Source organism: Cinclus cinclus, chromosome 5, assembly GCF_963662255.1.
Source record: "Cinclus cinclus chromosome 5, bCinCin1.1, whole genome shotgun sequence".
NCBI lineage: Eukaryota > Metazoa > Chordata > Aves > Passeriformes > Cinclidae > Cinclus > Cinclus cinclus.
Genome location: NC_085050.1, coordinates 1878429 through 1905125, shown reverse-complemented (window position 1 = coordinate 1905125; position 26697 = coordinate 1878429). Strand labels below are relative to the sequence as shown.

Here is a 26697-nt window from a genome sequence, read left to right as displayed (position 1 = left end):
TTTGCGGACCCACAATGCACCGCGGGGCGGGGCACGTGACGTCAGAGGGGCGGGGCCCCGCTGGCGCTGCGGCGCCCCCTGCTGGACGAGTGAGACTGCGCGGGGACGGGACCCCCCCAGTGTCCCCCAGGGACCCCTCAGTGTCACCCCAAGGGACCCCTCAATGTCCCCCAGGGACCCCCCCAGTGTCCCCCAGGGACCCCTCAGTGTCACCCCAAGGATCTCCCCAAATGTCCCCCAGGGACCCCTCAATGTCCCCCACGGACACCCCCCAATGTCACCCCAAGGGACATCCCCAATGTCCCCCCAAAGACTCCCAATGTCCCCTCAGTGCCCCCCCTCGGGACACCCTCAATGTCCCCCTAATGTTCCCCCCACAGACTCCCCCGTGTCCCCCCAGTGTCCCCTCAGTGCCCACTCAGGGACCCCCCAGCGTCCTCCCAAGTGACCCTTGGCGACACACAGTGACCTCCCCTTCCAAGCCCCCGTGTATGTCCCCCGCCTGTCCCCTCCCACCCCACCCCGCTGTCCCCAAAGCCCCCACGCCCCCGTTTGGTGACACAGGACACGGAGCTCTTCTCTTTATTGCACAAACAAGGAGGGGACCCCCATGTGCCCAGCAGGGTCCCGTTGCCACCTCCGGCACCCAGCGAGGACGAGGAGCAGCTTCCAGAGGACACAGGACAGTGTCCCCAAGGGTGTCCCCGGGATTGGGGAGTCACTTTTTGAGGAGCTGTGCCCGGGCCCGGTTGAGTTTTTCGGCCACGGCGCCGTCGGTGCCGGCCGAGCACCGCGCCAGCACCAGGCTCATCTCGGCCTCGTTCTTGCGCTCGATGGCCGCCTCGGCCGCCTGCTCCAGGTCCCTGCAGAGCCAGCGAGCCGTGTGGGGACAGCACAGGGACAGCACGGCCACACAGAGCCACCCCCAGGGTGTCACCGCTGTGCCACCACCCCAGCGGCTCCCGCCGTCCCCACCGGTGTCACCCCCCTCCAAACCCCCGCTCCTGCGCTGTGCGCTGCCACATCCCAGCTGCGTTGTCACGTCCCAGCTGTGCTGTCACGTCCCAGTGTCCCCCCGAAGTCCCCAGGGTGTCCCCTCAGGACGCACCCCACGAGGACGAAGGCCTTGACGCGCTGCTCGGGTGGAACGCGCGGCGCGTACTTCTTGGCCTCGTAGCGGTTGTGGTGCTTCACTGCCACCTCCACGAAGGGCTGGGGAGGGGAGGGAGAGCAGGGGAGAGGTGAGGAAGAGCAGGGGAGAGGGGAAGAGGAGGATGGAGGGGCTGGAGACAGGAGGAAGAGGATGGGAGGGTTGGAGAGAGGAGGGAAAGGATGGTGGAGGTGGAAAGGGGAGGAAGAGGATGGGAGAGATGGAGAGGAGGAAAAGGGTGGGAGGGTCAGAGAAGGGAGGAAGAGGATGAGAGGAAGAGTATGAGAGGGTCAGAGAGGGAAGAGTGTGGAAGAGCTGGGATGGGAATGAAGAGGATGGGAGAGATGGAGAGGCGAGGAAGAGCAGGGGAGAAGGGAAGAGGAGGATGGAGGGGCTGGAGACAGGAGGAAGAAGATGGGAGGGTGGGAGAGATGGAGAGGGAAGGAAGGGGATGGGAGAACTGGAATGGGAAGGAAGAGGATGGGAAGGCAAGCATGGGATGTCTGGAGAAGGAGGAAGCGGATGGGAGGGTTAGAGAGGGGAAGAAGAAGGTGGGAAGGGCAGGGAGGGGAGGAAGAGGATGGTGGAGCTGGGGAAGAGAGGAAGAGGATGAGAGAGCAGGGAGGGGAGGGAGAGGATGAGAGATGGAGAGGAAGAAAAGGATGGTGGAGCTAGAGAAGGAGGAAGAGGATGGGGGAGTCGGAATGGTGAGGAAGGAAATGGGAAAGTGGGAATGGAGAGGAAGAGGATGGGAGAGCTGGAATTGGGAGGAAGAGGATGGGGAGGCAGGGAGGGGAGGAAGAGGATGGGAGAGATGGAGAGGAGGAGAAGAATCGTGGAGCTAGAAAAGGAGGAAGAGGATGGGAGGGCAGGGAGGGGGTGACCAACTCACCAGGTACCCAATGGGCGACTTCTTGCTCTTGGAGAACTTCTCCATCTCCTCCCAGTCCCCGCGGGTGGCCAGGGCGTTGATCTTCAGCCACCAGTACCTGGGCACGGAGCGTCAGGGCTGTCCCTGGAGCCCCCCAAAACCCTCCTGGAGCCCCCCAAACCCCCTCTGAGCCCATCCCCACCTCTTGTCCGGGATCCTGAAGTCCCGGTAGAGCTGCTCGGCGCGTTTGTGGTGCCCGTCCAGGATGAGGGTGGCCACGGTGTCGTGCAGGGACAGGTCCAGGTAGGGCTTGTCCAGCTCCTCCTGCAGGTGCCGCTGCAGACGCAGCAGCTTGATCTGCTCCTCCGTGGCCTGTGACACCCGGGTGTCACAGCTCTGGGGTCCTGCCCTGTGCCAGCCTCCACGTCCCCAGCCCTGCCCTGTGCCAGCCTCCACGTCCCCAGCCCTGCCCTGTGCCAGCCTCCGTGTCCTTGGCCCAGCCCCAGAGTCCCTGGCCCAGTCCCTGACCCAGCCACGATGTTGCTGGCCCAGCCTTGGGGTGCCTGTCCCAGCCTAAGTGTCCCAATTCCAGCCTTGGGGTCCCTGGCCTGGTCCCAGTATCCCTGGCCAAGCCCTGATCCAGCCTTGATGTCCTGGTCCCAGAGTCCCTGTCCCAGCCCCAAGGTCCCTGTCCCAGCCCTGTGCCACCCTTGGGGTCCTTGTCCCAGCCCTGTGTCACCCCATATTTCCCACCCCAGCCCAGTTCCAGCCTCAGGGTCTCTGTCCCCACCCTGTCCCAGCTTCAATGTCCCAATTCCAGCCTTGGGGTCCCTGTCCCAGCCTCAGTGTCCCAATTCCATCCTTGGGGTCCCTGGCCCAGCCCCAGGGTCTCCATCCCAGCTTTGGGGTCCCTGTACCAGCCCTGTCCCATCCTCCATGTCCCCATCCCATCCCATCCTCCATGTCCCCATCCCATCCCCCATGTCCCTGTCCCATCCTCCATGTCCCCACCCCAGCCATGCCTCTGGACAGCCAGTGGCCCACACAGCTGACCCTGTCCCTGCTGTCCCCCTTGTCCCCGGTGTCCCCCGTGGCACCTGGGCACTCTCACCTTGGCAGCGAAGTCGTTCTTGGCTTTGTAGAACTCATCCAGAGCGTTCTGCAGGGCGGCCACACGGCCCTCGATCCGCTGGGAATGGCACGGGGACATGGCACAGGGACATGGCACGGGGACAGGGGACGGGGACAGGGGATGGGGACAGGGGACGGGGACACAGCACGGGGACACGGCACGGGGACACGGCACGGGGACACAGCACAGGGACAGGGCACGGGGACAGGGCACGGATATAGCAGAGCATGGAACTCCCCCATCCCAATCAAGCATTCCCCAATCCCCAATTCCCCAATCCCCAATTCCCCCAGCCCAATCCTGAATTCCCCAATTCCCCAATCCCCAATTCCCCAATTCCCCAATCCCCAATTCCCCCAGCCCAATCCTGAATTCCCCAATTCCCCAATCCCCAATTCCCCAATCCCCAATTCCCCCAGCCCAATCCTGAATTCCCCTACCACAATCCCAATTCCAGTCCTGAACTCCGCCATCCCAATCCCAATCCCAAATTCCCAAATCCCATTCCCAATCCCAATCCCAAATTCCCCAATGCCAATCCCGAACTCCCCAATGCCAATCCCAGTTTCCCCAATCCCGAACTCCCCAATGCCAATCCCAGTTTCCCCAATCCCGAACTCCCCAGTCCCAATCCCAAACTCCCCAATGCCAATCCCAGTTTCCCCAATCCCGAACTCCCCAGTCCCAATCCCAAACTCCCCAATGCCAATCCCAGTTTCCCCAATCCCGAACTCCCCAGTCCCAATCCCAAACTCCCCAATGCCAATCCCAGTTTCCCCAATCCCGAACTCCCCAGTCCCGATCCCGAACTCCCGCTGACCTGCTCACAGTAGCCACCCTGCACGTGCAGGTTGCCCAGCTCCTGGTGGTTGTCGTCCTGGTTGTACAAATCCTTCAGCGTCTCCCGCTCCTGGTGCCGGCAGAACTGCGGGGACAGGGGACACCCGGGGGACACCCAGGGGTCAAGGGATACCTTGGGGACACCTTGAGGGTCAAGGGGACACCCAGGGGGTCAGGGGACACCTTGGGGGTTAAGGGGACACTCAGGGGGACACCCAGGGGTCAAGGGACACCTTGGGGACATCTTGGGGGTCAGAGGGACACCCAGAGGGTCTAGGGGACATCTTGAGGGTCAAGGGGACACCCAGGGGGTCAGGGGACACCTTGGGGGTTAAGGGGACACTTTGGGGGTTAAGGGGACACTCAGGGGGACACCCAGGGGTCAAGGGACACCTTGGGGACAACTTGGGGGTCAGGAGGAGATCCAGGGGACACCTTGGGGGTCAGGGGACACCTTGGGGACATCTTGAGGGTCAGGGGGACACCCAGAGAGTCTAGGGGACATCTTGAGGGTCAAGGGGACACCTTGGGGGTCAGGGGACACCTTGAGGGTTAAGGAACACTTTGGGGGTTAAGGGGACACTCAGGGGGACACCCAGGGGTCAAGGGACACCTTGGGGACAACTTGGGGGTCAGGAGGAGATCCAGGGGACACCTTGGGGGTCAGGGGACACCTTGGGGACATCTTGAGGGTCAGGGGGACACCCAGAGAGTCTAGGGGACATCTTGAGGGTCAAGGGGACACCTTGGGGGTCAGGGGACACCTTGAGGGTTAAGGAACACTTTGGGGGTCAAGGGGACACTCAGGGGACACCTTGGGGGTTCTCAGGGCAGTTTTGGGGTCCTCAGGGCAGTTTTGGGGTTCTCAGGGCAGTTTTGGGGCGCCCAGGGCAGTTTTGGGGTTCTCAGGGCAGTTTTGGGGTCCCTGACCTGGCGGTACAGGCTCAGTGCCACGGGCTGGTTCTGCAGGGTCATGAAGAAAGTGCCGCGGTTGAGCTCGTTCTTGAGGTGCAGCACGACCGTGTAAACTGGGACAGGGACAGGATTGGGGACAGGGACAGGAATGGGGACAGGGATTTGGGGACAGGGACAGGAATGGGGACAGGGACAGGATTGGGGACAGGGATTTGGGGACAGGGACAGGAATGGGGACAGGGACAGGATTGGGGACAGGGACAGGATTGGGGACAGGGATTTGGGGACAGGGACAGGAATGGGGACAGGGACAGGATTGGGGACAGGGACAGGAATGGGGACAGGGATTTGGGGACAGGGACAGGAATGGGGACAGGGACAGGATTGGGGACAGGGATTGGGGACAGGGATTGGGGACAGGGACAGGAATGGGGACAGGGATTGGGGACAAGATTAGGGAAAGAGGACAGGGACAGGATTGGGGACAGGGATTGGGGACAGGGATTGGGGACAGGGACAGGAATAGGGACAGGGACAGGAATGGGGACAGGGATTGGGGACAAGATTAGGGAAAGGGGACAGGGACAGGGATTGGGGACAGGGACAGGATTGGGGACAGGAGAACAAGGGGATGGGGACAGGATTTGGGACAGGAATAGGGATTGGGGACAGGGACAGGATTTGGGACAGGGGGCACAAAGGGTTTGGGTTGGGTTTTTTTTTCTGCACTCTTAATCCCCTCTGTGCCCCCCTGACCCTTCATGTGCTCCCCAAGGCCCCAAAAGGTTCCCAAGGGGCTCCCTCAAACCCCAAAATGCTCAAGGGGGCTCCCCCACACCCCAAAATAACCCCAAGCAGCTCCCCCAGACCCCAAAATGATGCCAATGGGCTCACCCTGATCCCAAAATGCTCCCAAGGGACTCCCCCAGACCCCAAAATGATCCCAAGGGGCTCCCCCAGATCCCAAAAGGATCCCAAGGAGCTCACCCTGATCCCAAAATGATCCCAAGGGGGCTCCCCCAGATTCCAAAAGGATCCCAAGGGGCTCCCCCAGACCCCAAAATGATCCCAAGGGGCTCCCCCAGATCCCAAAAGGATCCCAAGGGGCTCACCCTGATCCCAAAATGCTCCCAAGCAGCTCCCCTTGACCCTATAACTCTCCCAGGGCGCTTCCCCTGACCCCAACACTTTCCCCAGGTGCTCCCCCAGCCCCCCAGTCGCTGCTGCCCCCCAGCCCCGCTGTCCCCTCACCCAGGTCGGTGTCCCCACTCTCGATGGCCTTGCCCAGGGCCAGTTTGCTGCGCTTCATCTTCAGCAGCAGCGGCACCTGCTCGCCCGAGCGGGGCTCGTACTCCAGCAGCTGTGGGGACACAGCTGGCACCGGGGGGTGGCCACCTCGGGTCCCCCCTGGGCTACTGAACACCCTCATGGCAACCTCGGGTCACCCGTGGGCTACTGAACACCCTCATGGTCACCTCGGGTCCCCCTGGGCTACTGAACACCCTCATGGCCACCCCAGGTCCTTCCCTGGGCTACTGAACACCCTCATGGCTAGCACAAGTGCCCTATGGGCCAGTGCCCACCTTGATGGCCAGCTCAGTGCACACCTTGATGGCCAGCTCGGTGCCCACCTTGATGGCCAGCTCGGTGCCCACCTTGATGGCCAGCTCAGTGCACACCTTGATGGCCAGCTCGGTGCCCACCCTGATGGCCAGCTCGGTGCCCACCCTGATGGCCAGCTCAGTGCACACCTTGATGGCCAGCTCAGTGCCCACCCTGATGGCCAGCTCAGTGCACACCTTGATGGCCAGCTCGGTGCCCACCCTGATGGCCAGCTCAGTGCACACCTTGATGGCCAGCTCAGTGCCCACCTTGATGGCCAGCTCAGTGCCCACCTTGATGGCCAGCTCGGCGCGGCCGCAGTCGTAGGCTCGTGTGGCGATGTCCGAGTAGGAGATGCCCGCCGTGTCCCCCAGTTTCTGGTTGATGGCCTGGGCCACCTCCTCATCAGACTTGTCCTTCTGCTGCACCTGTGGGGCCAGCCAGGAGCGTGCCCAGGTGTCCCCAGGGTGGTTGCCCAGCCCCTGGCCCCGGTAGCCCCCTGACCTTGTAGCAGGCCCAGTGTGCCAGGATGCGGCTGACGCCCTGGATCTCCGGCAGCCGCAGGAACTCACAGATCCGGATGGCCAAGGGGTACAGGCGGCGCAGGACCAGCCTGGGGACACCGGGGACATTGGGGGGACAGGGGACACGGAGGGGACAGGGGACACCAGGGACAGTGGGGACAGGGACAGGGGACATGGGACACGGAGGGGACAGGGGAACATGGGGGGACAAGGGGGACAAGGGGGGACAATGGGGGGACAGGGGACACACATTGGGGGTACAAGGATTTGAGGTTGGGTTTGGGAGGTGCCCAAATGCTTGGAGCTGCTCAGCTCCTGGATATGGGAATGTGGGATGGGGAATGCGGGATGGGGAATTTGGGATGGGAATTTGGGATGGGGAATTCGGGATGGGGAATTTGGGATGGGGAATTTGGGATGGGAATTGGGATGGGGAATTTGGGATGAGGAATGTGGAACAGGTAATTTGGGATGGGGAATTTGGGATGGGGAATTTGGGATGGGGAATTTGGGATGGGGAATTTGGGATGGGAATTGGGATGGGGAATTTGGGATGGGGAATTTGGGATGGGGATTTTGGGATGGGGATTTTGGGATAGGCATTGTGGGATGAGGATATTAGGATGAGGAGTTAGGATGAGGAGTGTGGCACGGAGAATGAGGGATGGAGAATTTGGAATGGGAACCACGGGAAGGCTCGGGACGCTCTCACCTGTCCAGCAGCACCTCGATGGTGAGCTGTTTGTATCTGCAGGGACAGTCAAGGCACATTTGGGATCACGGATGCCCAAGGAATGCCCCGACCCCACTCCAGGCAGGATTTCCAGTAGGATACTGGGTGAAGGTGAGCGGAATCCCGATCTGGTAGTCCCGGACGGCGTTGAGGACCCGCAGGTCCTGGCACATGCGCACGAAGCCCTCCGGGGGAAACTTGTCCAGGAAACACTTCCCAAAGGAAGCAGCCTGTGGGATTGGGGGGGAAATCAGAGGGAAAATCCTTTGGTTTCAGCCTGTCCCCTCCTCCTGCTGTGTCTGTGCTCACATAACGCCACAGGGAACGAAGGTGATTTGTGATTCGGATTCCCCATTTCCCCAAAAGAGATGGAACAGAAATGAGGTTTTAATCCCCTAACCCAAACTCTGCCTGTCTGTGAGAATGGGATTTTATCACTGCTGTGCACTGGGAACTTTCCTGACCTGCAGTCTGCTGGAGCCTGGAAGAGCACTGCACTTCTCTGGGATGTGTGAATTTTTTCAACCCCGCAGATGCTGCTTTGAGCTCCCTGGGGCACAGCACAGCCCAGCCCCCGCCACAAGCTGAGCCCCACAGAGCTCGCAGGGCTCTGCAAATCCCCTTCAACAGCTCCAGCAGCCTCCCCTGTGCTCCCCACTGAGCTGAACACTTTGGGATCTGTGCATTTGGGTGAAAACATCCTCCCCTGTTTGCACTGTAGGGCTCTCCAGGTTAAAGAAAACTGTGTAACAGCCACAGGAGGCTGACTCGAGTGTTTGCTTCAAAATTTCGATTTCCTTCTGTTGCACAGCCTCCTGCAGGTTGTTTTCCATTCTCCCAGCAGCTCATCCCCTCTGCCTGCCTGTCTGCCACCGGCATTTCTGTTGTCCTGGGGTTTAATTTTTCTCTAGCACAATCCACCAGCAGAAACCTTGGCATTCCAACTCCTCATGTATTTTCTTCAGCTGTTTTTTTTTTGGGTTTTTGTTTTAAATTTCAGCTCACCCTCAGCAGGGATTTCTGTGTCTCGGGCTCGTGCTCGTAGCCCGCGGCCTCGATGCACTGGCCCACGGCTTCGGGGAGCAGCTGCTGCTCCCGGATTTCCCGCAGGTATTCGTCGGCTTTCTGGCTCTCCTTCTGCAGGAAAAATGGGAATGGGGAAGCCCTGGGATGCAGAGGACTCGGGTGGGTGTCTGGGAATTGGGGGGGGTGGGGGTACCTCGTATTCCTTCTGTGCCTCCAGGAGCAGAGCGCCCGGAGCCATGGAAGCGATCCGGAAAATCTCCTGGCTGGCCTCTGCAGGAATGGGGATCAAACATGGAAAAAGGGGCTGCCCCAGCCTGGGGGTGGCACCTGATCCCAGTGCCAGGAGCTGGCAGCACCCTCCAGCACCGGGATCATGGAATGGGGTGGGATTCCCACATGGAATCCACATAGGGACACCTCCCACAGTCCCAGGTGGATCCAACCTGGCCTTGGGCACTGCCAGGGATCCAGGGACAGCCCCAGCAAATCTGGGAATTCCAGCCCAGGCAGGAATTCCTTCCCAAGATCCCAGCCCAATGTCCCCTTTCCCAGTGGAAGCCATTCCCTGTGTCCTGTCCCTCCATGCTTTGTCTCCAATTCCAGCTCTCCTGGAGCCCTGCAAGGGACTCGAGGATTCCCTGGATTTTTCCCTTCTCCAGGAGAACATTCCCAGCTCTCCCAGCCTGGCTCCAGAATCCTGGAATGGTTTGGGAGGGAAGGGACCTTAAATCCCATCCCACCAGGGAGCACCTCCCACTATCCCAAGGTGCTTCAAGCTCCTTCCAATATGGCCTTGGACATTTCCAGGAATCCAGGGGCAGCCACAGCAAATCTGGGAATTCCTGTGCCAGGTTCCCACATCTCAGGGAAGACTCACCTGGGATCTCATGCAGGAACTCGTGGGAGGTGCGGGACAGGATCCGGACCCCGTCCAGCTCGGGCACCAGGTGGGAATCCTCATCCAGGACAAAGCTGGGCTCCTGCTAAGGGCTGGGGCACGGACACAGCGCTGGGAGCAGCCCCTGGCACTGCCAGGACACCACAGAGTGAAGGGAATCCCATGGGATGGGGGAAGGACCTGGGAGTGTCCCAGGGAGCAGGAACATCCCCTGAGACAGGGGAAGGACCTGGGAACATCCCAGGGAACAGGGGAAGGACCTGGGAACATCCCAGGGAGCAGGAACATCCCATGGGACAGGGGAAGGACCTGGGAACATCCCAGGGAACAGGGGAAGGACCTGGGAACATCCCATGGGACAGGGGAAGGACCTGGGAACATCCCAGAGAACAAGAACATCCCATGGGACAAGGGAAGGACCTGGGAACATCCCAGGGAACAGGAACATCCCATGGGACAAGGGAAGGACCTGGGAACATCCCAGGGAGCAGGAACATCCCATGGGACAGGGGAAGGACCTGGGAACATCCCATGGAACAGGGGAAGGACCTGGGAACATCCCATGGGACAGGGGAAGGACCTGGGAACATCCCAGGGAACAGGAACATCCCATAGGACAAGGGAAGAACCTGGGAACATCCCAGGGAGCAGGAACATCCCATGGGACAGGGGAAGGACCTGGGAGCATCCCTGGGGCCATGGCACCGAGGGGACTCCCAGGGGCAGCAGTGTGGGTGCCAGAGGAGGTGGCAGCAGCCCCGGGGTGTCCCTGCTCCCAAAGGATACCGGATGCACTCCGAGGAATTGCCCACCACCATCAGCTGCCGCTCCCAGGCCAGCACCACGGCTCGCTGCCGGCTCCGGGGCCGCGTGCACCTGGGGGACCCCAACCCCATCAACCCCGGTGCCTGGGATCCCCAAAACTGCAGCAGGGACACCTGGGGGTCCTGCGGAGCTGAGGGGACCCCCGGAAAGGCTGGGGGTGCCAGGTGGGCACTGCCAAGGGTTGGTTTGCTCACCAAACCATCTGCTTGGGAGGGGATCGGATGCCCGTGTTGAACTCGCAGAACTTTTCCTGTGGGAGAGGAGAGGGCTCAGGGACACACCTGGACAGGCACTGGGAATGGGGGAATGTGGGAATGTGGGGATGTGGGAATGTGGGGATGGGGAAATGTGGGTGCTGTGTCACCACAGGGTCCTCATGGAAGCTTCCAGATCCAGCTCTGGAAGGAACCAGGGCTCCAAGCAAGATGGGAAACATTCCTGCATCTCCTCCCAAAAAATGATTTAGGAGACAGGGAAAGCACCAGCACGAGCCTCAGGGTTCTGCCAGGATGTGGGGTGCTCTGACCACCCAGGAACCCCAAAGGGACCCCAAAAGGACCCCCCAGAGACCCTGGTGGGCTCACCTTGAGCGAGGCTGTGCCCATCCAGACGGTGCCAGAGTCGGAGAAGAGCGCGAGGTGCCGGTGGGTGAAGGACACGGCCATGTGCAGGAATGGCCCCGCCGAGGGGCTCAGCCCTGGGGGGCTCTGCCAGGGACAGGGGGGTCACTGGGGGACACCAACGGGGCCTCGGGGTGACCCCAAGGGACACGGTCACAACAGAGGGGGTCCCCTCCTGCCCACTCAGCCCTCGGCTCTTTTCTATAGTGGGGCATGGGAGAGAGTGGGGGGGGGGGGGGAATGGGAAAGGATCTGGGAACATCCCATGGGACAGAAGGGACAAGGAAAGGACCTGGGAGAATCCCATGGGACAGGAGAGACAGGAGAAGGACTTGGGAATATCCCATGAGATAGAAAAATGACCTGGGAGCATCCCAGGGGACAGGGGAAGGACCTGGGAGCATCCCAAGGGACAATGGGGACAGCGGGGCCATGCCCAGTTCCCTCACCACCACGGAGCAGGAGGTGTTGTCCAGCAGGAAGAGCTCCTGTCCCACGGCCAGCAGCACCATGGTCACCCTGTCCTGGGACAGCACGGCCCAGCACGGAGGGGGCTTCTGCAGCCCTGGGGGACAGATGGACACATGGACAGAGGGACAGAGGGACAGGGATGGACACAGAGGGACAGAGGGACAGGGATGGACACAGAGGGACAGATGGACAGCAGGGACAGGAGGACAAAGGGGACAATGGGATGGGAGGGACAGGAAAGCAGTGGGGGCAGGGGGACAAGAGGGACAGGGAGGGACAGAGGGACAGACAGAGCGGGACTGGGGACAGAGGGCACTGAGGGAAGGACACATGGAACAGAGTGGGGACAGGGGTAGACAATGGAGACAGGGAAGGACAGAGGGGGACAGGAGGGACAGGGGGAGGGGGACAAAAGGGGAACAGGGAGGACAGAGGGGACAAAAGGGGACAGGGGGACACCCACCAGGGACCTCGGGCAGGCGGCGCAGCTTGAGGTCATCGATGTTGGTGGCGAGGGAGAAGCGCAGCGCTCCCGTCAGGATGGCCACGCCCGTCCCGAACTCCGTGTGGAAAACCTGCGCCTCCAGCACGTGGTTCTGCAGCACCTCCTGTGCCAAGGACACGGGCATGGCACTCTGGGGACACTGGGGACACTGGGGACACTGGGGGCATGCGGGGCCCGGCTCATGCAGGCAGCGAGGAGGGGAATTCCTGCCCTCCAGGATGATGGATCCCAGCTCTTTCCCGAGGCATGGGACAGCCCCTGCCTCCCCTGTGGTGTCCCATGGGGTTGATTTTGCATCCCCCAAACTCCACCCGGGGCATCTCAGGAATGGCAGAACAAGGTGAAGGAATGGAAAAGGTGAGATTGGGGTGGGATCTTGGGAAGGAATTCCTGGCTGGGAAGGTGAGGAGGGGGTGGGATGGAATTCTCAGATTTGCTGTGGCTACCCCTGGATCCCTGGCAGTGTCCAAGGCCAGGTTGGACACTGGGATTTGGATCCACCTGGGACAGTGGGAGGTGTTCCTTCCCAGGCAGGGGTGGAATGGGGATGGGCTGTGAGGTCCCTTCCCACTTTCCCCATCCCAAATCCCATTCCCTCACGTTTCCCATGCTGAAGTGCCTCTTGAACTCGCAGAACAGGTTGTAGACCAGGACAGTCCCATCCTCCTGGATGCACAGCAGGTCCTCCCCCGCTGTCCAGCCCAGGTGCACCAGGCGGCCGCTCTTCCACTGGGAATGGCAGGGAAGGGTCAGCCCCAGACAGCCCGGAGCCAGGGACGTCCCTCCAGGGACACACCTGGGCTCAGTGGCCATGGCTGAGCTCGGACAGTTTGCCCAGAGGTTGGACACCTCATTCAGAAGTTGGACACCTCATTCAAAGATCCAACACCTCATCCACAGGTCCAAAACCTCATCCAAAAGTCCAGCACCTCACCCAGAGGTCCAACATCCCACCTGGCTCTGTGGGTCCCTGCAGTTGTGGCGCTGTCCCTCCACTGCCCCGTGTCCCCCCCAGCCCCAGGCAGCGGGGAGGGAGGATGTTCCTGTGGCTCCAAACCCCATCCCATCCTCCTCTTCCACCCCTGGGCGAACAGGGAAAGGGTTCTCCTGCTCCACTCCCATCCCATCCCATCCCATCCCATCCCAGGGCAGCTCCCTGTCCCCAATCCCGGGGTCACCATCCCCTCTCGGCTCACCGGGACGCTGGCCAGGAGCAGCCCTGAGGACGAGTAGATCTCCAGGAGCGGGCGGGCACCGGGTATTTTGTCCCGCCGGGAATTCCTCAGCAGGGCTGGGAGAAAGAGGGGACAGTCCCTGAGCCACCAGTGGCACAGCCCCAGCTCGGGGAGGGGGCTCAGGGGGGCTGCACCCACCGATGGGACCCCCGTACGGAGCAGCTGCCACCACGCAGTCACGCAGGTCCTCCCGCAGCCCCCATTCCATGGAGTAGAGCTCCAGCTTCCTGCCGGGACACGGACACATGGATGGATGGATGGATGGATGGATGGATGGATGGATGGATGGACAGACAGACATGCAGCAGGCACAGGGATGGGGAAGCCACAGCCCCGAGCTGGCCCTGGGACTCCCCTGACAAACCCCAGGAACCCTGAGACCCACACACAGCCCAGGAACCCCCAGAGATCCCCAGGAATCCCGCAGACCATCCCAAGGTCCTGGAGCCACCTCGGGACCCACAGGACCAGGACCTTCCTCCAGCCAACCCCAGGAGCTCCCCCGGGACCCCTCAACCACCCCCAGGACTCCCGTCCCCGCCAGGGCCGTGGCTACCCCAGAACCGCCGAACTAGGCCCAGAACCCCACCCCGAGCACCCCCGGGACCCCCTTCCCAGGCGGCCCCAACACCCATCGCTACCCCGGCACCCCTGAGCACCCTCGGGCCGGTGCCGCCGCCGCTGCCCCTCACCGGTAGAAGGTCTCCTCGCCCAGCGGGTTCCAGTTGGCCGTGTAACAATCCATGGCGCGGCCGGCACGGGGGAACCGGGACGGGGCGAGGGGAACCGGGACCGACACCGGGATGGGGACCCGGCGGTCCCGGCGCCTCCCTCAGCGCGTCACGCTCCGCACGTCGCGCCGTGACGCCGGGCAGGACGCCGCCATCTTGGATGAGGGCACGGATAGGTGAATGGGAAACCGCCGCCATCTTGGGTGAGGGCAGTGAGACAGGGGAACCGCCGCCATCTTGGGTGAGGGCAGTGAGACAGGGGAACCGTCGCCATCTTGGGTGAGGGCAGCGAGAAAGGGGAACCGCCGCCATCTTGGGTGAGGGCACAGCCCTTGTCCCCGAAAGCGTCCCCTGTCCCCAGACTTCCTCACTCCCCTAAAATCTCCGTTGTCCCCCAGTGTATTTCCGGTTCCCCAAGAGGTCTCTTATCCCCAGAGTAGTCCCCCGTTCCACCAAGGTGTCCCTCAAGGTATCCCTTCTCCAGCAAAGTGCTCGCCGTGCCCCCCTTACCCCCACGGGATGTCCCCCATTCCCCAAGACGTCCCTTGTCACACACAGTGCTCCCAGAGGTCTATCTTTATTTCCCGCTGCTGGAAATCCAGGAAGGGGTGCCATGGTGGTGCCAGGGTTGGAGCGCTGTGGTGGAGTCGGGTGCCAAGGCAGTGTGCCGCACGTCCTGGGGCTGGCGGCGCCGCGGCAGCGCCACGCGCGCCAGGCTGTGGGGCCGTGGTGGTGCTTCGTGTCCTGGGGTCGTGGCGGTGCTGTGTCGGTGCTGCTGTGCCAGGGGAGTGCCGGGGTGACGCCTCGTGTCCTGGGGCCGGGTTTGGGGTGCCACGACAGCGCCGCACGCGCCCGGGGTTCGGGTGCCGCGGCAGCGCCTCGGGCGCCAGGTTTGGGGTGGCGGTGCCGCCCGTCCCAGCGCCCACTCGGACCCTACTTGGCGCCATCCCCTAAATCACAGCGGTAATGAAAGATCTGGAAGTTCAGCAAAGTGCCCAGCAGCGAGGGGTACGAGCTGCCCACCCTCCGGAACCCCTGCCCCTCGTAGAGGCGCTGCGCCGCCACCTGCACCATGGAGGTGCTGAGCACCACGGCGCCGTAACCGCGGGCACGGGCGAAAGCCAGCACCTCCCGGCACAGCGCCCGCGCCAACCCGCGCCCGCGGTGCTCCCGGCTCACCGACATCCTCTTCAGCTCCAGCTCCCCGCGGCCCGCGGGCACCGCCGCCACCATGCCCGCCACGGCGCCACCTTCCTCGGCCACCCAGAAGCAGCGGTCGGGTGCCCGCAGGTAAGAGCCGGCCACGTCGCACAGGTCGGTGCCCAGCGCGTCGCGCACGTACTCGGCGCTGAGCGAGCGCACCAGCACCCAGAGCAGCACCAGCGCCAGCGCCACCGCGCCCAGCCCCAGCACCCAGGAGCCGGCGGCCGCCCGCGCGGCCACGAACACGGCCAGCAGCGCCAGGCGCACCCGCGCCGCCCGCAGCACGTGCCGGAACCCGGCCGGAGCGTGCTCCAGGATGCCGCGGGCGAACAGAGCCCGCACGGCCTCGTAGTCCTGGTCCTGGTACTGCCGGATGCGGAACGACGCCATGGGGGCACCTGTGGGGTGGGACAGAGGGGAGCGACCTGGGGGTGAGTAGGGGACAACAGATCCCGTCATTGGGGTGGTACGGGGGGGGGGTCAGGGCAGCGCCCACCTTCACAGGGACCCCCAGGATAGTCCCAAATACATTTCTGGGATGGCACAGTGGGGTCAGGGCAGTGCCATGGATGGGAATCCCGGGATACCCCCAGACCGATCCCAGGGCTGACACACGGGGGGGTCAAGGCAGTGCCGATGCCGTTCCCACGTGGGGGTCCCCCGGAAGCAAGGGGGAAAAAAACGGGGGGTCCCTCCCCCCCACCTTGATGGACCTTCAGGGGTTCATCATCCCCCGACCCCAGCCGGGCAGGGGGTTTAACTGGGACACCCAGTGTGGCAGCAGGGACACTGGGGGGGGGGGGGGGCACAGGGGAACAGCAGCAGGGTCTGGGGGTGCCCCCCACCCCCCCTCCCGCCTCCTCGGGACCCCGGAACTCACCGGGAGCTGCGTCACGACCCGCCCCGGGCAAAGGTGGGCAACCCGTGGGCAGCGTCCTTTGCCCGCCGGCCCGTGCCTTGCCGTGCCGTGCCGTGCCAGAGCGGGGCAAAGGGACACGGTGGGGGGGGACAGGAGGGGACACGGGGACAGCACCCCCCCCACCATCCGGGGCCGTTCGGGGTTTGGGCGGACTCTGGGCACAGCGAAGGGGATGGGGGTCCCCAAACTGCGCCAAACCCGCAGGGTCCGCACTGAATCCCCCCCCCACTCCCGCACCCCAAAAAAAGAAAACATCCCAGCCCCCCCCCCCCCCCCCCCCCCACACACACCTGCTGCTGCCGCCGCTGTAGCTCCTCAAACCGGGGCCGGCGGCTCTGCAGCTCCTCGGGACAAACCGAGGGGGCCCTCACCGGGCCGTGGGGGGCTCGGTGACCCCCCCAACACCACGCCGAGGGGCTGGGGTTTTTTTAGGGGGTGGGCGTCGTTGTTTGCCGCAACCCCCGGCCCGGCCTCCCAGCCCTGGAAGATGCCGAGTGCGTTCAGCCCATTGTTCTGCGCCACGTTGGGTGGGGGGGCTCGCTCAGGTTTGGGGGGGCTCTGGTGACAGAACGGGGGGGGACACCCCCTCTCTGAGCTGCGCCCGGGCCGGCGGAGGCTCCGGCGAGCGCAGGCGCCGAGTGGCGAGCGCTGCCCCCGGCGATGCTGGATGATGCCATAAAGCGATCCCGGGAAGGTTATGGGGTCACGGGGGGGGGGGGGGGGGGGGATTTGGGGGGGATCAGCAGCATCCGCGCAGGGCGGGGGGGGGGGACCGGGAAGTGGTATGGGGGGCACCGCACAGGACCCGTGTCCCCCCCCCCCAAATCCCGGGGATACGGCAGTGATGGATCCCTACGGGCATGGAGGTGAAGTGCGGTGGGGGCTCAGCTCTTCCCAGAGTGGGTGACCCCACTGTAGGGACCCCCCCGCCCTGCGCAGGGTCACCCCATGGGGCTGGGGGGTGATGATCGCCACCCCCCAACCCCGTGCCGGAGCCTCCCTTGGGGTGTCATGGGGGTCCCGGTGGTGTTGGGGACTCCCCGAGGAACAGCTCAGCCCAGCATTGAGGACGGTCCTTTATTTGGGGAGGGGGGACAGGCACGGGAGGGTCCCTTGAGCAGCCACTTGTCCCCTAGGGGGACATGGTGGCATCAGGGCCGAGCAAGGCACAGCCCCCCACCCTGGCAGGACGGCCCGGGGGTTAAGGGGGGGTCACCCCAACCCCTCTCTGGTGGTTCTGATGTTGGTGCTCGATTACCATGACCATGACCCCCTGACCCCCGACCCTCCCTCGGTGTCCCCAGAGTCCCAACACCCCCCAGTGCCCCCTCCCAGGACCACCCGGACCGTTCCTGTGCATCCACGGTCCCAAGACTTCTCAGACCCCCAAAATCCGGGCACCCCCACCCTGGGGATCCCCGCATTATCCCAGCACTGCCGGAGCCCCGCATTATCCCCACGGTCCCCAGAACTCCGCAGACCCCCCCCCAGGTCCCTCATGGCCCAGCAGCCCCCAGACCCTCCCAGTGGCCCCAGCACTCTCTGGCCACCCCACGCTGCAGGTCTCCATTGTCCCCGTGCTCCAGGAACCCCCAGTGTCCCCGAACCCCCCCAGTGTCCCCGAACCCCCCCAGTGTCCCACCAGTGTCCCCCAACCCCGCCCTCTTAGCGACACCGATGAATCTCGCGTCCCATTGGCCCCGGCCGCCGCCAACAGCCAATAGGCGCTCACAGATGAGGGGAAGGGGCGGGACAAGCGCTCAGGTGCGCATCGGGGGCGGGGCCAGAGGAGTAATTGATATCTGGTAAGGGGCGTGGCTTCTGACGGACGATCATTTATGGTCAAAAGGGGCGTGTCCTAGAGAGGGGCGCGGCTCAGCGCGGAATTCCTACTGGTTATCAGGGAATGGGCGGGGCCGGACAGGGGCAGCGCCATTGATGCGCAGCCAAAGGGGCGTGGCCTGGTGAGGGGCGGAGTCTCCACGCCGCGGGGGCGGGGCAGGACCGCGCTCCGCTCCCGGTGCCGTTCCCGGTGTCGCTCCCGGTCCCTCCAGGTCGCAGACTCACAGCGGCAGCGCAGCCAAACTTTACTGGGAGCCATCGCACCCCCCGCGCCCCCCGGCCGTGCCCGCGGCCTCGGGGCCGTCCCGCTCACTGCTCACCGCCCGCGGCCGTGGGCGCGCAGGCGGCGGAGGCGCAGCCGCTGCAGCCGCAGGGCCGGGTCGGGGCCCGGGCGGGTCCTCCCGGGCCGGTGCCGACCCCGTGCCCGCGCCAGGCGGAAGCTGCACGGGGTGGGAACGTTCTCGAAGTAGACCCGGCACGGCTGCGTGGCCGCCTCGTAGCCCTCGGCCCGCGCCGTCACCTCGTACTCGCCCGGGTTCAGCAGCCGCCAGTAGTCGCCGTCCGAGGCTGCGGCGGGGGCGGCTGTCACGCTGCCGGTCGCCATCCCTGTCCCTGTTCCCGTCCCTACCCCATTTCTGTCCTCGTCCCCGGTCCCCAGCCCGTTCTTGTCCCATGGCTGTTCCCATCCCCAGTCCCGTTCCTGTCCCGATCCCATCCCCATTCCAAGTCTAATCCTGCTTCCGTTGCCATCTGCAATCCCCGATCCCATCTCCCTTCCATCCCTGTCCTCGGCCCCATCCCATTCCTGTCCCCATCCCTTCTCCCAGTCTAATCCTTTTTCCATCCCCATCCACAATTCCCAGTCTCATTCCCAAATCCCATCTCGTCCCTTTCCCTGTCCCCATTCCTATCCCATCCCTGTCCTTATCCCACCTTCATTCCCAGCCTGATGCCCTTTCCCCCCCACCCCAAATCCCACCCCCCAGCCGTCCCGGTGTCCCGGTACCGGTGCGGATGTCGTGGTTGATGCCATCCACGGAGATGATGGCATTGGGGATGCCCAGCTCGGTGTCACTGTCCCGAACCACGCCCTTGATCCCGCGGTGCACCTGGAGCCGGAGGGGGGGGGTCCCGGGGAGGTCGGGCAGGTGACACAGGTGTGTCCCCCCCATCCCAGTGCCACCCTTAGCATCTGGGGACAGCAGCGTCCCACCGCCACCCTGCTGTGCCCATGTGTCCTCCCTGGAATGTCCCCAGTGTCCCCAACCCCCCCCCCCCCCCCAAAGGCTTACGGAGAACCCTGGGTGTTCCCTGGCCCTGCCCTGCCTGTGACCCAGTGTCCCAAACATCCCCAAATTCCCCCAATGTCCCCATTGTCCCAGCACCCCCAATTCCCCCATCCTGGACCCTTCCCCAGCGTCCCCGTTGTCCCAGCAGCCACCAGACCCCCCACTCTGGACCCCTTCCCAGTGCCCCCATGGCCCTAAAACTACCTGGGTCTCCCCAGTTCCTCCATCACACAACCCACCCCCAAATCTGCCACTCTGGACCCCCCCTTCCCACTGTCCTCATGATCCCAGAACCACCTGGACCACCCCAGTGCCCCCATATCCCAAATTCCCCATTCTGGACCCCTTCCCCAGTGTCCCCATGAATCAAACACCCCCAAATCCCCCATCCTGGACCCTTTCCCAGTATCCCCGTGGCCCCACCACCCCCAGACCCCCCAGTTCCCCCATTCCCATTCCCCACCCAGGACAGTCCCGGGGTGACTTTTCTCACCCTCGACCAACGTCCCCAAGCCCCGGGTGCCACCCTGAGCCCACCCCGTGCCCGACCTGCTCCATGAAGAGCAGCAGCGACTCCCGGTTGTTCTCCCACTCCTCGGGCAGCTCGGAGGCGTGCGGGAATTTATCGCAGGACAGCTCCACGGTGATCTCGAAGCAGTTGGTGTGCAGGTAACTGAAATCATTCATACCTGCGCGACGCGGGGCGGTGACCAGAAAGCGACAAAAAAAAAAGACCCCGAAACCTCCAAGATCGCCCCAAACTCACTTCCAGCCACCGTGTGCCAGTTGGCTCCGTTGATGATATTGCCGAAACGCGCGAAGTCGTCGTAGTGGCAGCGCCGGCGCTCGCCGCTGGCCATGGCCAGGTTGGCGGTGGCGTAGACGGTGGCCAGCCAGCGGAAGACGCCGTCGTCCGGCGTCGGGGTCAACTCCTGGGCCTTCCAGTAGGTGCGGCTCATGTCGAAGGGGTAGGTGACCACCAGCTCGCCGCCGTGCAGGTTGGCGCTCAGCACGAACGGGTAGCGCTGCATCCATGCGATCACCGCCCGCGTCTCCGGGGCCACCTGCGCCGGGGCGGCACCGATGACGGCACGCACGGGGTGTCACCTGTGCTGGGGTGGCACTGATGGCACCCCTGTGGTGTCACCTGTGCCGGGGTGGCACCGACGGCACGCACGGGGTGTCACCTGTGCTGTGGTGGCACTGATGGCACCCATGTGGTGTCACCTGTGCTGGGGTGGCACTGATAGCACACACGTGGTGTCACCTGTGCTGTGGTGGCACCGATGGCACGCACGGGGTGTCACCTGTGCTGGGGTGGCACTGATGGCATGCACATGGTGTCACCTCCACTGGGGTGGCACTGATGGTGCCCCTGTAGTGTCACCTGTGCCGTGTTACTGATGGCACCCATGTGGTGTCACCTGTGCTGGGGTGGCACTGATGGCACCTCCGTGGTGTCACCGGTGCTGGTGCCACCCTCTCATGGTGAGCCCCTGTGGGTGGGTGGGTCCCACCCTGCTGCTGGTGTGGGAGGGTTGGGAGGGGTTTGTGGGGGGATTTCAGGGGGGTTTTAGGGTCTCATCACAGAACTGCCATGAGAGGTTTCGGGGTCTGCACTGCCGTGCTGGTGCAATAGGATGGAGGGGGTTTGAGGTTTCAAAGGGATTTTGGGGGATTTCTGGGGTTTTGGGGAGTTTTAGGGGGGATTTTAGGGTCTCATCCCAGCACTGGCATAAGGGATTTGGGGGGATTCACTGCAGTGCTGGTGCAATAGGATGGAGGGGTTTTGAGGGGGCTTTAAGGAGATTTTTGGGAAGGTTTTGAGGAGAGCTTTGTGGGGTTTTAGGGGGGTTTCAAGGGGATTTCTGGGGTTTTGGGGATTTTAAGGGGGTTTGGGGAGCCTCATCACAGCATTAGCATGACGGATTTTGGGGGGTTCATTGTGATGCTGGTACAAGAGGATGGAGGGTTTTGGGGGTGGCATTCAAAGGGATTTTGGGGTATTTCGGGGGTTTTGGGGACTTTTAGGGGAGCTTTAAGGGTCTCATCACAGCATTGCCATAAGGGATCACGGCCAGCATCTCCGGGGCCACCTGTGCCAGGGTGGCACCGATGGCACCAGCAGGGTGACACCATGGGGTGTCCCCATGGCACCATCCCAGGAGGATCGGGGTGTTTTGGGATCTCCCTTTGGCACCATGCCAGGAGAATCGGGGTGTTTTGGGGTCTCAGTGTGGCACCATCCCTGTAGTTTTGGGGTCTCACCGTGGCGTTGGCGAAGGTGTAGTACTCGGGGATGGGGATGTAGTGGTTGGGGAACTGGTGGGGCACCAGGTCGTTGTCCTCGGCGTCCCACAGCGCCGTGTTCAGGTCGGCAAAGTTGTGGTTGAGGTCGATGCCCTCGTACGTCCAGCGGCCCATGGCCCAGCCCGCCAGCTCCGAGCCCTGCCGGCGGCACCGGGATCAGTGGGGTGGGCACCGGGATCAGTGGGGTGGACACCGGGATCAGTGGGGTGGACACCGGGATCACCAGTATCACTGAGACAGGGACTGGGATCACCAGCATGGGCACTGGGATCACCAACATGGGCACTGGGATCACCAGGATCACCGGGATGGGCACTGGGACAGGCACTGGGATCACCAGGATCGGCACTGGGATCACCGGGATCGGCACTGGGATGGGCACTAGGATCACTGGGATGGGCTCTGGGATCACTGGGATGGGCACCGGGATCACCAGTATCACTGAGACAGGGACTGGGATCACCAGCATGGGCACTGGGATCACCAACATGGGCACTGGGATCACCAGGATCACCGGGATGGGCACTGGGACAGGCACTGGGATCACCAGGATCGGCACTGGGATCACCGGGATCGGCACTGGGATGGGCACTAGGATCACCAGTATCACTGGGACAGGGACTGGGATCACCAGGATCGGCACTGGGATCACCAGGATCACCGGGATTGGCTCCGGGATCACTGGGATGGGCACTAGGATCACCAGGATGGACATTGGGATAACCCGACGGGCACTGGGATCACAGGGCCGGGTACTGGGATGGGCACCGGGATCACTGGGATCCCTGGGATCCCTGGGATCCCCGGGATCCCCGGCAGTGCCAGCCCTACCAGCCTGTAGGCGGTCTCGTATCCGTCGGGGTTCATGGAGGGCAGCAGGTGGATGCGCGTGTCCGTCACCAGCTGCACCACGCGGGGGTTTCCCAGCCGGAATTCCCGGCACAGGAATTCCATCAGGTTCAGCAGCAGCTCCCGGCCCAGCACCTCGTTCCCGTGCATCCCGGCCACGTAGCGGAATTCCGGCTCTCCTGCCGGGAGGGGGCAGGTGCGCGGAGGGACCTTGGTGACCGTCCCCATCTCCCTGCACCACTCTGGGTGTCCCTGTCCTGAGTGTCCCTGGCCATCCTGTCCCCATCCTGCACCAGTCTGGGTGTCCCTGTCCCCATCCTGGGTGTCCCCCTGTCCCCATCCTGGGTGTCCCCCTGTCCCCATCCTGCACCAGCCTGGTGTCCTTGTGTCCCCACCCCCTGCCCCAGCCCTGGTGACAGTCCCTACCATCCTCTCACCAACCTGGGCACCCCCTGGTGACCCCCACCTCATCCTGGACACTCCCAAATCACCCCATCCCAACCTGTGCGTGCCTGGACGCTGTCCCCACCCCGGCTGTCCCCAGCTGTCCCCTCTGCCACCCACCGACTTCGTGCTGCCCGGGGTTGTCCGAGATCTCCATCACGTAGAGGCGCAGCCCGCGGGAGCTCTGCCCGATGCTGTACACGCGGGTGATGTCGGGGCACTCCTCGCTCACCCTCCTCATCAGCTGCGGTGGGGACAGCGTCAGGGACAGCCCTGGGGACACCCTGAGGTGGCACAGCACCGCCCCATCCCAGCGTCCTTGGGGACACAGAGCCGCCCCCACGCCACGCCAGGGCTCCGGGGCTCGCACCTTTCTCATCTCCTTGTAGTTGTGGTGGCGGAAATCCAGGTGAGATTCGGGGGGGACCGGGGGGTGCCGGGCGTGGGCATCGCTGGGGTCTGCGGGGACACAGAGGGGACACCGAGGGGACACCGAGGGGACACGGTCAGGGACAGCCAACAGCCCAGTCCGCGACTCTGGTGGCGAGCAGCCGTGCTGGGGCGGAGAGTGGGGAGCCAGGGGGTCCCTACGGGGCAGGGGACACGCAGGGGACACTCAGGGGACACGCACCGGGCACGGGACAGCCCAGGACCTCGGCCCGCAGGCACACGGTGCCATTGGGGAACCAGCTCTGGGGGTTGATGCGCAGGAATCGCCCCACGAGGGGCGAGGGCAGCAGGTTCAGCACCGGCGTCTCGGGGTCTTTGTTCCCGGGGAACACCTGAGGGGACAAGAGGGGACAGGAAGGGTCAGGAGGGGACAGGAGGGGACAAGGGGGCTGCTCAGACCCCAAACCCACGGCCCCACAGTGGGAGGGGCCCCAGGGATGGGCACAGGGAACCCCAAATCTGTTCTTGGCATGGATCAGGCAGAGGGATCCTAAAATCCACCCCTGGCACAGAGAGCCCCAAACCTGATCGTGATGAAGCCCTAACACGGGGATCCCCAAATCCATCCCTGGCACAGGGACCCTAAATCCATCCCTGGCATAATCAACTCCCCTGGCATGGTTATCCCCCCTGGCACAGTCACCACCCAGTACAATTAACCCCCAGTATAATTAACCCCGGCCTAATTAACCCCCTTAGCACGGTTATCCCACCTGCTATAGTTAACCCCAGCACAGTTAAACCCAGCACAATTAACCCTGGCCTAATTACCACTGATCACCCCCCCCCCCCAACAACCATGTCCCCATCCTGTCCGGGGGTGCCACCCCCGTGTCCCCCACCCCCGTGTCCCCCATCCCGTGTCACCCACCGCCTCCTCGGTGCCATTGCGGCTCGGCAGCCACGTGTGCGAGTCATTGCTGACCTGCACCTTGTAGGATGTCACCCAATCGTACCTGTGGGGGGCACAGGGGAGGTCAGGGGGGGTCCCCCATGCCGTCCCCACCCCAAATCCCCCTTTGTCCCCTCACGTCCAGATGGAGTTGAGGCCCTGGGTGACCACGCCGGTGAAGCGGGTGAGGCGCCGGGCGTCCACCTGCAGCCACTGCTCCGTGTCCTCCCGTCCCGCACACCAACCCCCGTCGTAGAAGTCGCCGTCGTAGAGCCCTGACTGCGAGGAGGGGAGGGGACACGCACAGCGACACGTCCTCGGTGTCCCCGAGCCCGTGGTGGCACCACCGGCAACGGGGGGACCGCCTCAGATGGGGGAGGGAGGGGACCGGGCTGGAGAGCGCCCGGGACATCTGTGTGCCGTGAATTGTCACAAATGTGCCGTGAAGGTGCCACGGGCTGGCCACGAACGTGCCACACCTGCCCTGCATCTGCCAGGTGCTTGCCACACCCACATGGCACGTGCCCGGTAGGTGACATCCACACACCCCCTCCAGCCTGGCACATTCCTGACACATTCCTGGCACAGTTCAGCACGCTCCTGGCACATGCCTGTCACACCTTGGTACGTCCCTGGCGCACCTTGGCACACTCCTCCCCCCACTCTCCTGGCACACCTTGGCACACACCTGGCACCCCCTGGCACACCTTAGCACCCCCTGGAACACCTTAACACACACCTGGCACACCTTAGCACACACCTTAGCACCCCCTGGCACACCTTAGCACACCTCGGCACACTTTAGCACACTCCTGGCACACCTTAGCACACACCTGGCACCCCCTGGCACACCTTAGCATCCCTGGCACACCTTAGCACCCCCTGGCACACTTTAGCATACACCTGGCACACCTTAGCACCCCCTGGAACACCTTAGCACCCCCTGGCACACCTTAGCACACACCTTGGCACCCCCTGGCACACCTTGGCACACACCTGGCACCCCCTGGCACAGCCGGCAGTACCTGGATGTTGAGGCGGCCGCGGTGCGCTCCCAGCCCGTGCCGCTTGTGGCTGGACGCCCGGAGCTGCGTGTCCAGCACCCGCAGGGACTCCAGCCCCAGGGGGGGGCACGCTGGGGACACAGCGGGGGCCGGCGTCACGCGGGGACCCCCTGACCTGTCCCCGCGGAGCTGTGCCACGGGGACACCCCAAGCCCCCAGGTACCCCCCGGGTGCCCTCAGGACGCGGCCAGGTCCCCGTGCGGGTGACAACGCCCGCACCCAGAGCACGTACGGGGCTCCTGCGGAGCGGCCGGAGCCTCCGGCTTCTTCCTCAGCACCTTCTTCCTCCTCAGCACCTTCTTCCTCACCACCTTCTTCTTCCTCGGCACCGCCCCCGTGGTCACCTTGGGCGCCGGGGCTGGAGGGGACACGGGGGTGACGGAGTAGGGTACGCCCCCGGCACCCCAAAACCCCCCCATGGGACCCCCTCCCCATTTTCAGCCCCGCTCCTTCGCGCCCCCCTCCCATCTCAGCCGCCCCCCGGCCCCTCCCAGCTCCTACCTGTGACCGCGGAGGGCCCGGGGCTGGGGGGGGTCCCGCTGCCCTTCGGGGGTCCCGCGGTGCCGCCCCTCGAGGGGGCGGCCGTGGTGCCCTTCGGGAGGTGAACCCCGCTGGTTTTGGGGGGTGCCGGCGTGGTGCCCTTCGGGGGGGGGGACTCGCTGCCTTTAGGGGCTCCCCCGGCGATGGCTTTCGTTGGGGACACCCCGCTGGTTTTGGGGGTCCCGCCGGTCGTGCCCGCCGCCGTGGGTCGGTGGGGAGCGGCGCGGGCGGGGGGCGCCGGGGGACCCAGCAGGAGCAGCAGCAGCAGCAGCAGCGGGGAGAGGGACAACCCCGGCATGGCCACGGCCCCGCCGGTCCCTGCCGCTCCTGGTCCGGTCCCTGCCGCTCCTGGTCCGGTCCCGGCCCCTCCCCGGCCCCCGCCCGCTTCCTGCCCGGGACCCCCTGCCCGCCCCGCCCCGTTAACCGGCCCCGTTCCGCTCCCCGTGTCACCGGACCCCTCCAACGGGGGCCAAGCGTGTCCACCACCGTGTCCCACTGTCCCCTCGCTGTGTCCCCTCTGTCCCATCGCCACGCCGGGGCGAGGCCCGGGGGTCTGCGGGAGTTCCTGCCGCAGCAGCGGCGGTGTCGCCGGCCGAGCCCGGGGACCCGGGAGGTCCCGGAGCCGCCGGTGCGGGCGGAGCGGGGCCGAACCGGGCGGCCAGGGGTGGCCCCGTGCCCCGACCCCTCGGGGGTGCCCCGGGTGGGGTTCGGGGTGCGGGGGAAGGGGTCTGGGTCCTGCCTCTGCCCCCACCCTGCGCGGGGTCTCACACGCGTCCCGAAGGAATTTTTCCCGGCTTCACTTTCCCTTCTTTTATTG

At 64.3% G+C, this 26697-nt stretch overlaps 3 protein-coding genes across 5 annotated transcripts; all 3 read right to left on the bottom strand.

Annotated features, from left to right (window-relative positions):
• Window positions 1-573: 573 nt before the first annotated feature.
• Window positions 574-14167, bottom strand: VPS16 (VPS16 core subunit of CORVET and HOPS complexes). Of its 3 annotated transcripts, XM_062493905.1 has the most exons (24): window positions 14040-14167; window positions 13486-13574; window positions 13309-13403; window positions 12713-12841; window positions 12071-12215; window positions 11586-11701; window positions 11101-11223; window positions 10711-10766; window positions 10478-10567; window positions 9671-9765; window positions 8987-9063; window positions 8773-8904; window positions 7870-7997; window positions 7747-7782; window positions 7015-7123; window positions 6804-6938; window positions 6160-6268; window positions 4924-5021; window positions 3974-4078; window positions 3133-3210; window positions 2224-2393; window positions 2043-2139; window positions 1109-1212; window positions 574-863 (listed from the first exon to the last, which is right to left on the bottom strand). In XM_062493905.1, the coding sequence occupies exons 1-24, from the start codon at window positions 14090-14092 to the stop codon at window positions 719-721; spliced, it is 2514 nt and encodes an 837-aa protein (XP_062349889.1). In that variant the 5' UTR covers window positions 14093-14167; the 3' UTR covers window positions 574-718. The 3 variants fall into 3 exon arrangements, with proteins under 3 accessions (XP_062349889.1, XP_062349890.1, XP_062349891.1); XM_062493906.1 differs by lacking the exon at window positions 11101-11223; XM_062493907.1 differs by lacking the exons at window positions 7870-7997; window positions 8773-8904; window positions 8987-9063; window positions 9671-9765.
• Window positions 14168-15011: 844 nt separating this feature from the next.
• NAT8 (N-acetyltransferase 8 (putative)) lies at window positions 15012-16522 on the bottom strand. Its single transcript, XM_062493626.1, has 2 exons — window positions 16491-16522; window positions 15012-15679 (listed from the first exon to the last, which is right to left on the bottom strand). The coding sequence occupies exon 2, from the start codon at window positions 15669-15671 to the stop codon at window positions 15012-15014; it is 660 nt and encodes a 219-aa protein (XP_062349610.1). The 5' UTR covers window positions 15672-15679; window positions 16491-16522.
• A 1832-nt stretch (window positions 16523-18354) lies between these two features.
• CPXM1 (carboxypeptidase X, M14 family member 1) lies at window positions 18355-26178 on the bottom strand. The gene is made up of 14 exons (XM_062493227.1): window positions 25842-26178; window positions 25573-25698; window positions 25302-25411; window positions 24416-24555; window positions 24256-24340; window positions 23566-23716; window positions 23305-23393; window positions 23055-23178; window positions 22473-22669; window positions 21600-21779; window positions 20098-20395; window positions 19881-20020; window positions 19049-19151; window positions 18355-18609 (listed from the first exon to the last, which is right to left on the bottom strand). The coding sequence occupies exons 1-14, from the start codon at window positions 26176-26178 to the stop codon at window positions 18359-18361; spliced, it is 2331 nt and encodes a 776-aa protein (XP_062349211.1). The 3' UTR covers window positions 18355-18358.
• Window positions 26179-26697: the final 519 nt, after the last annotated feature.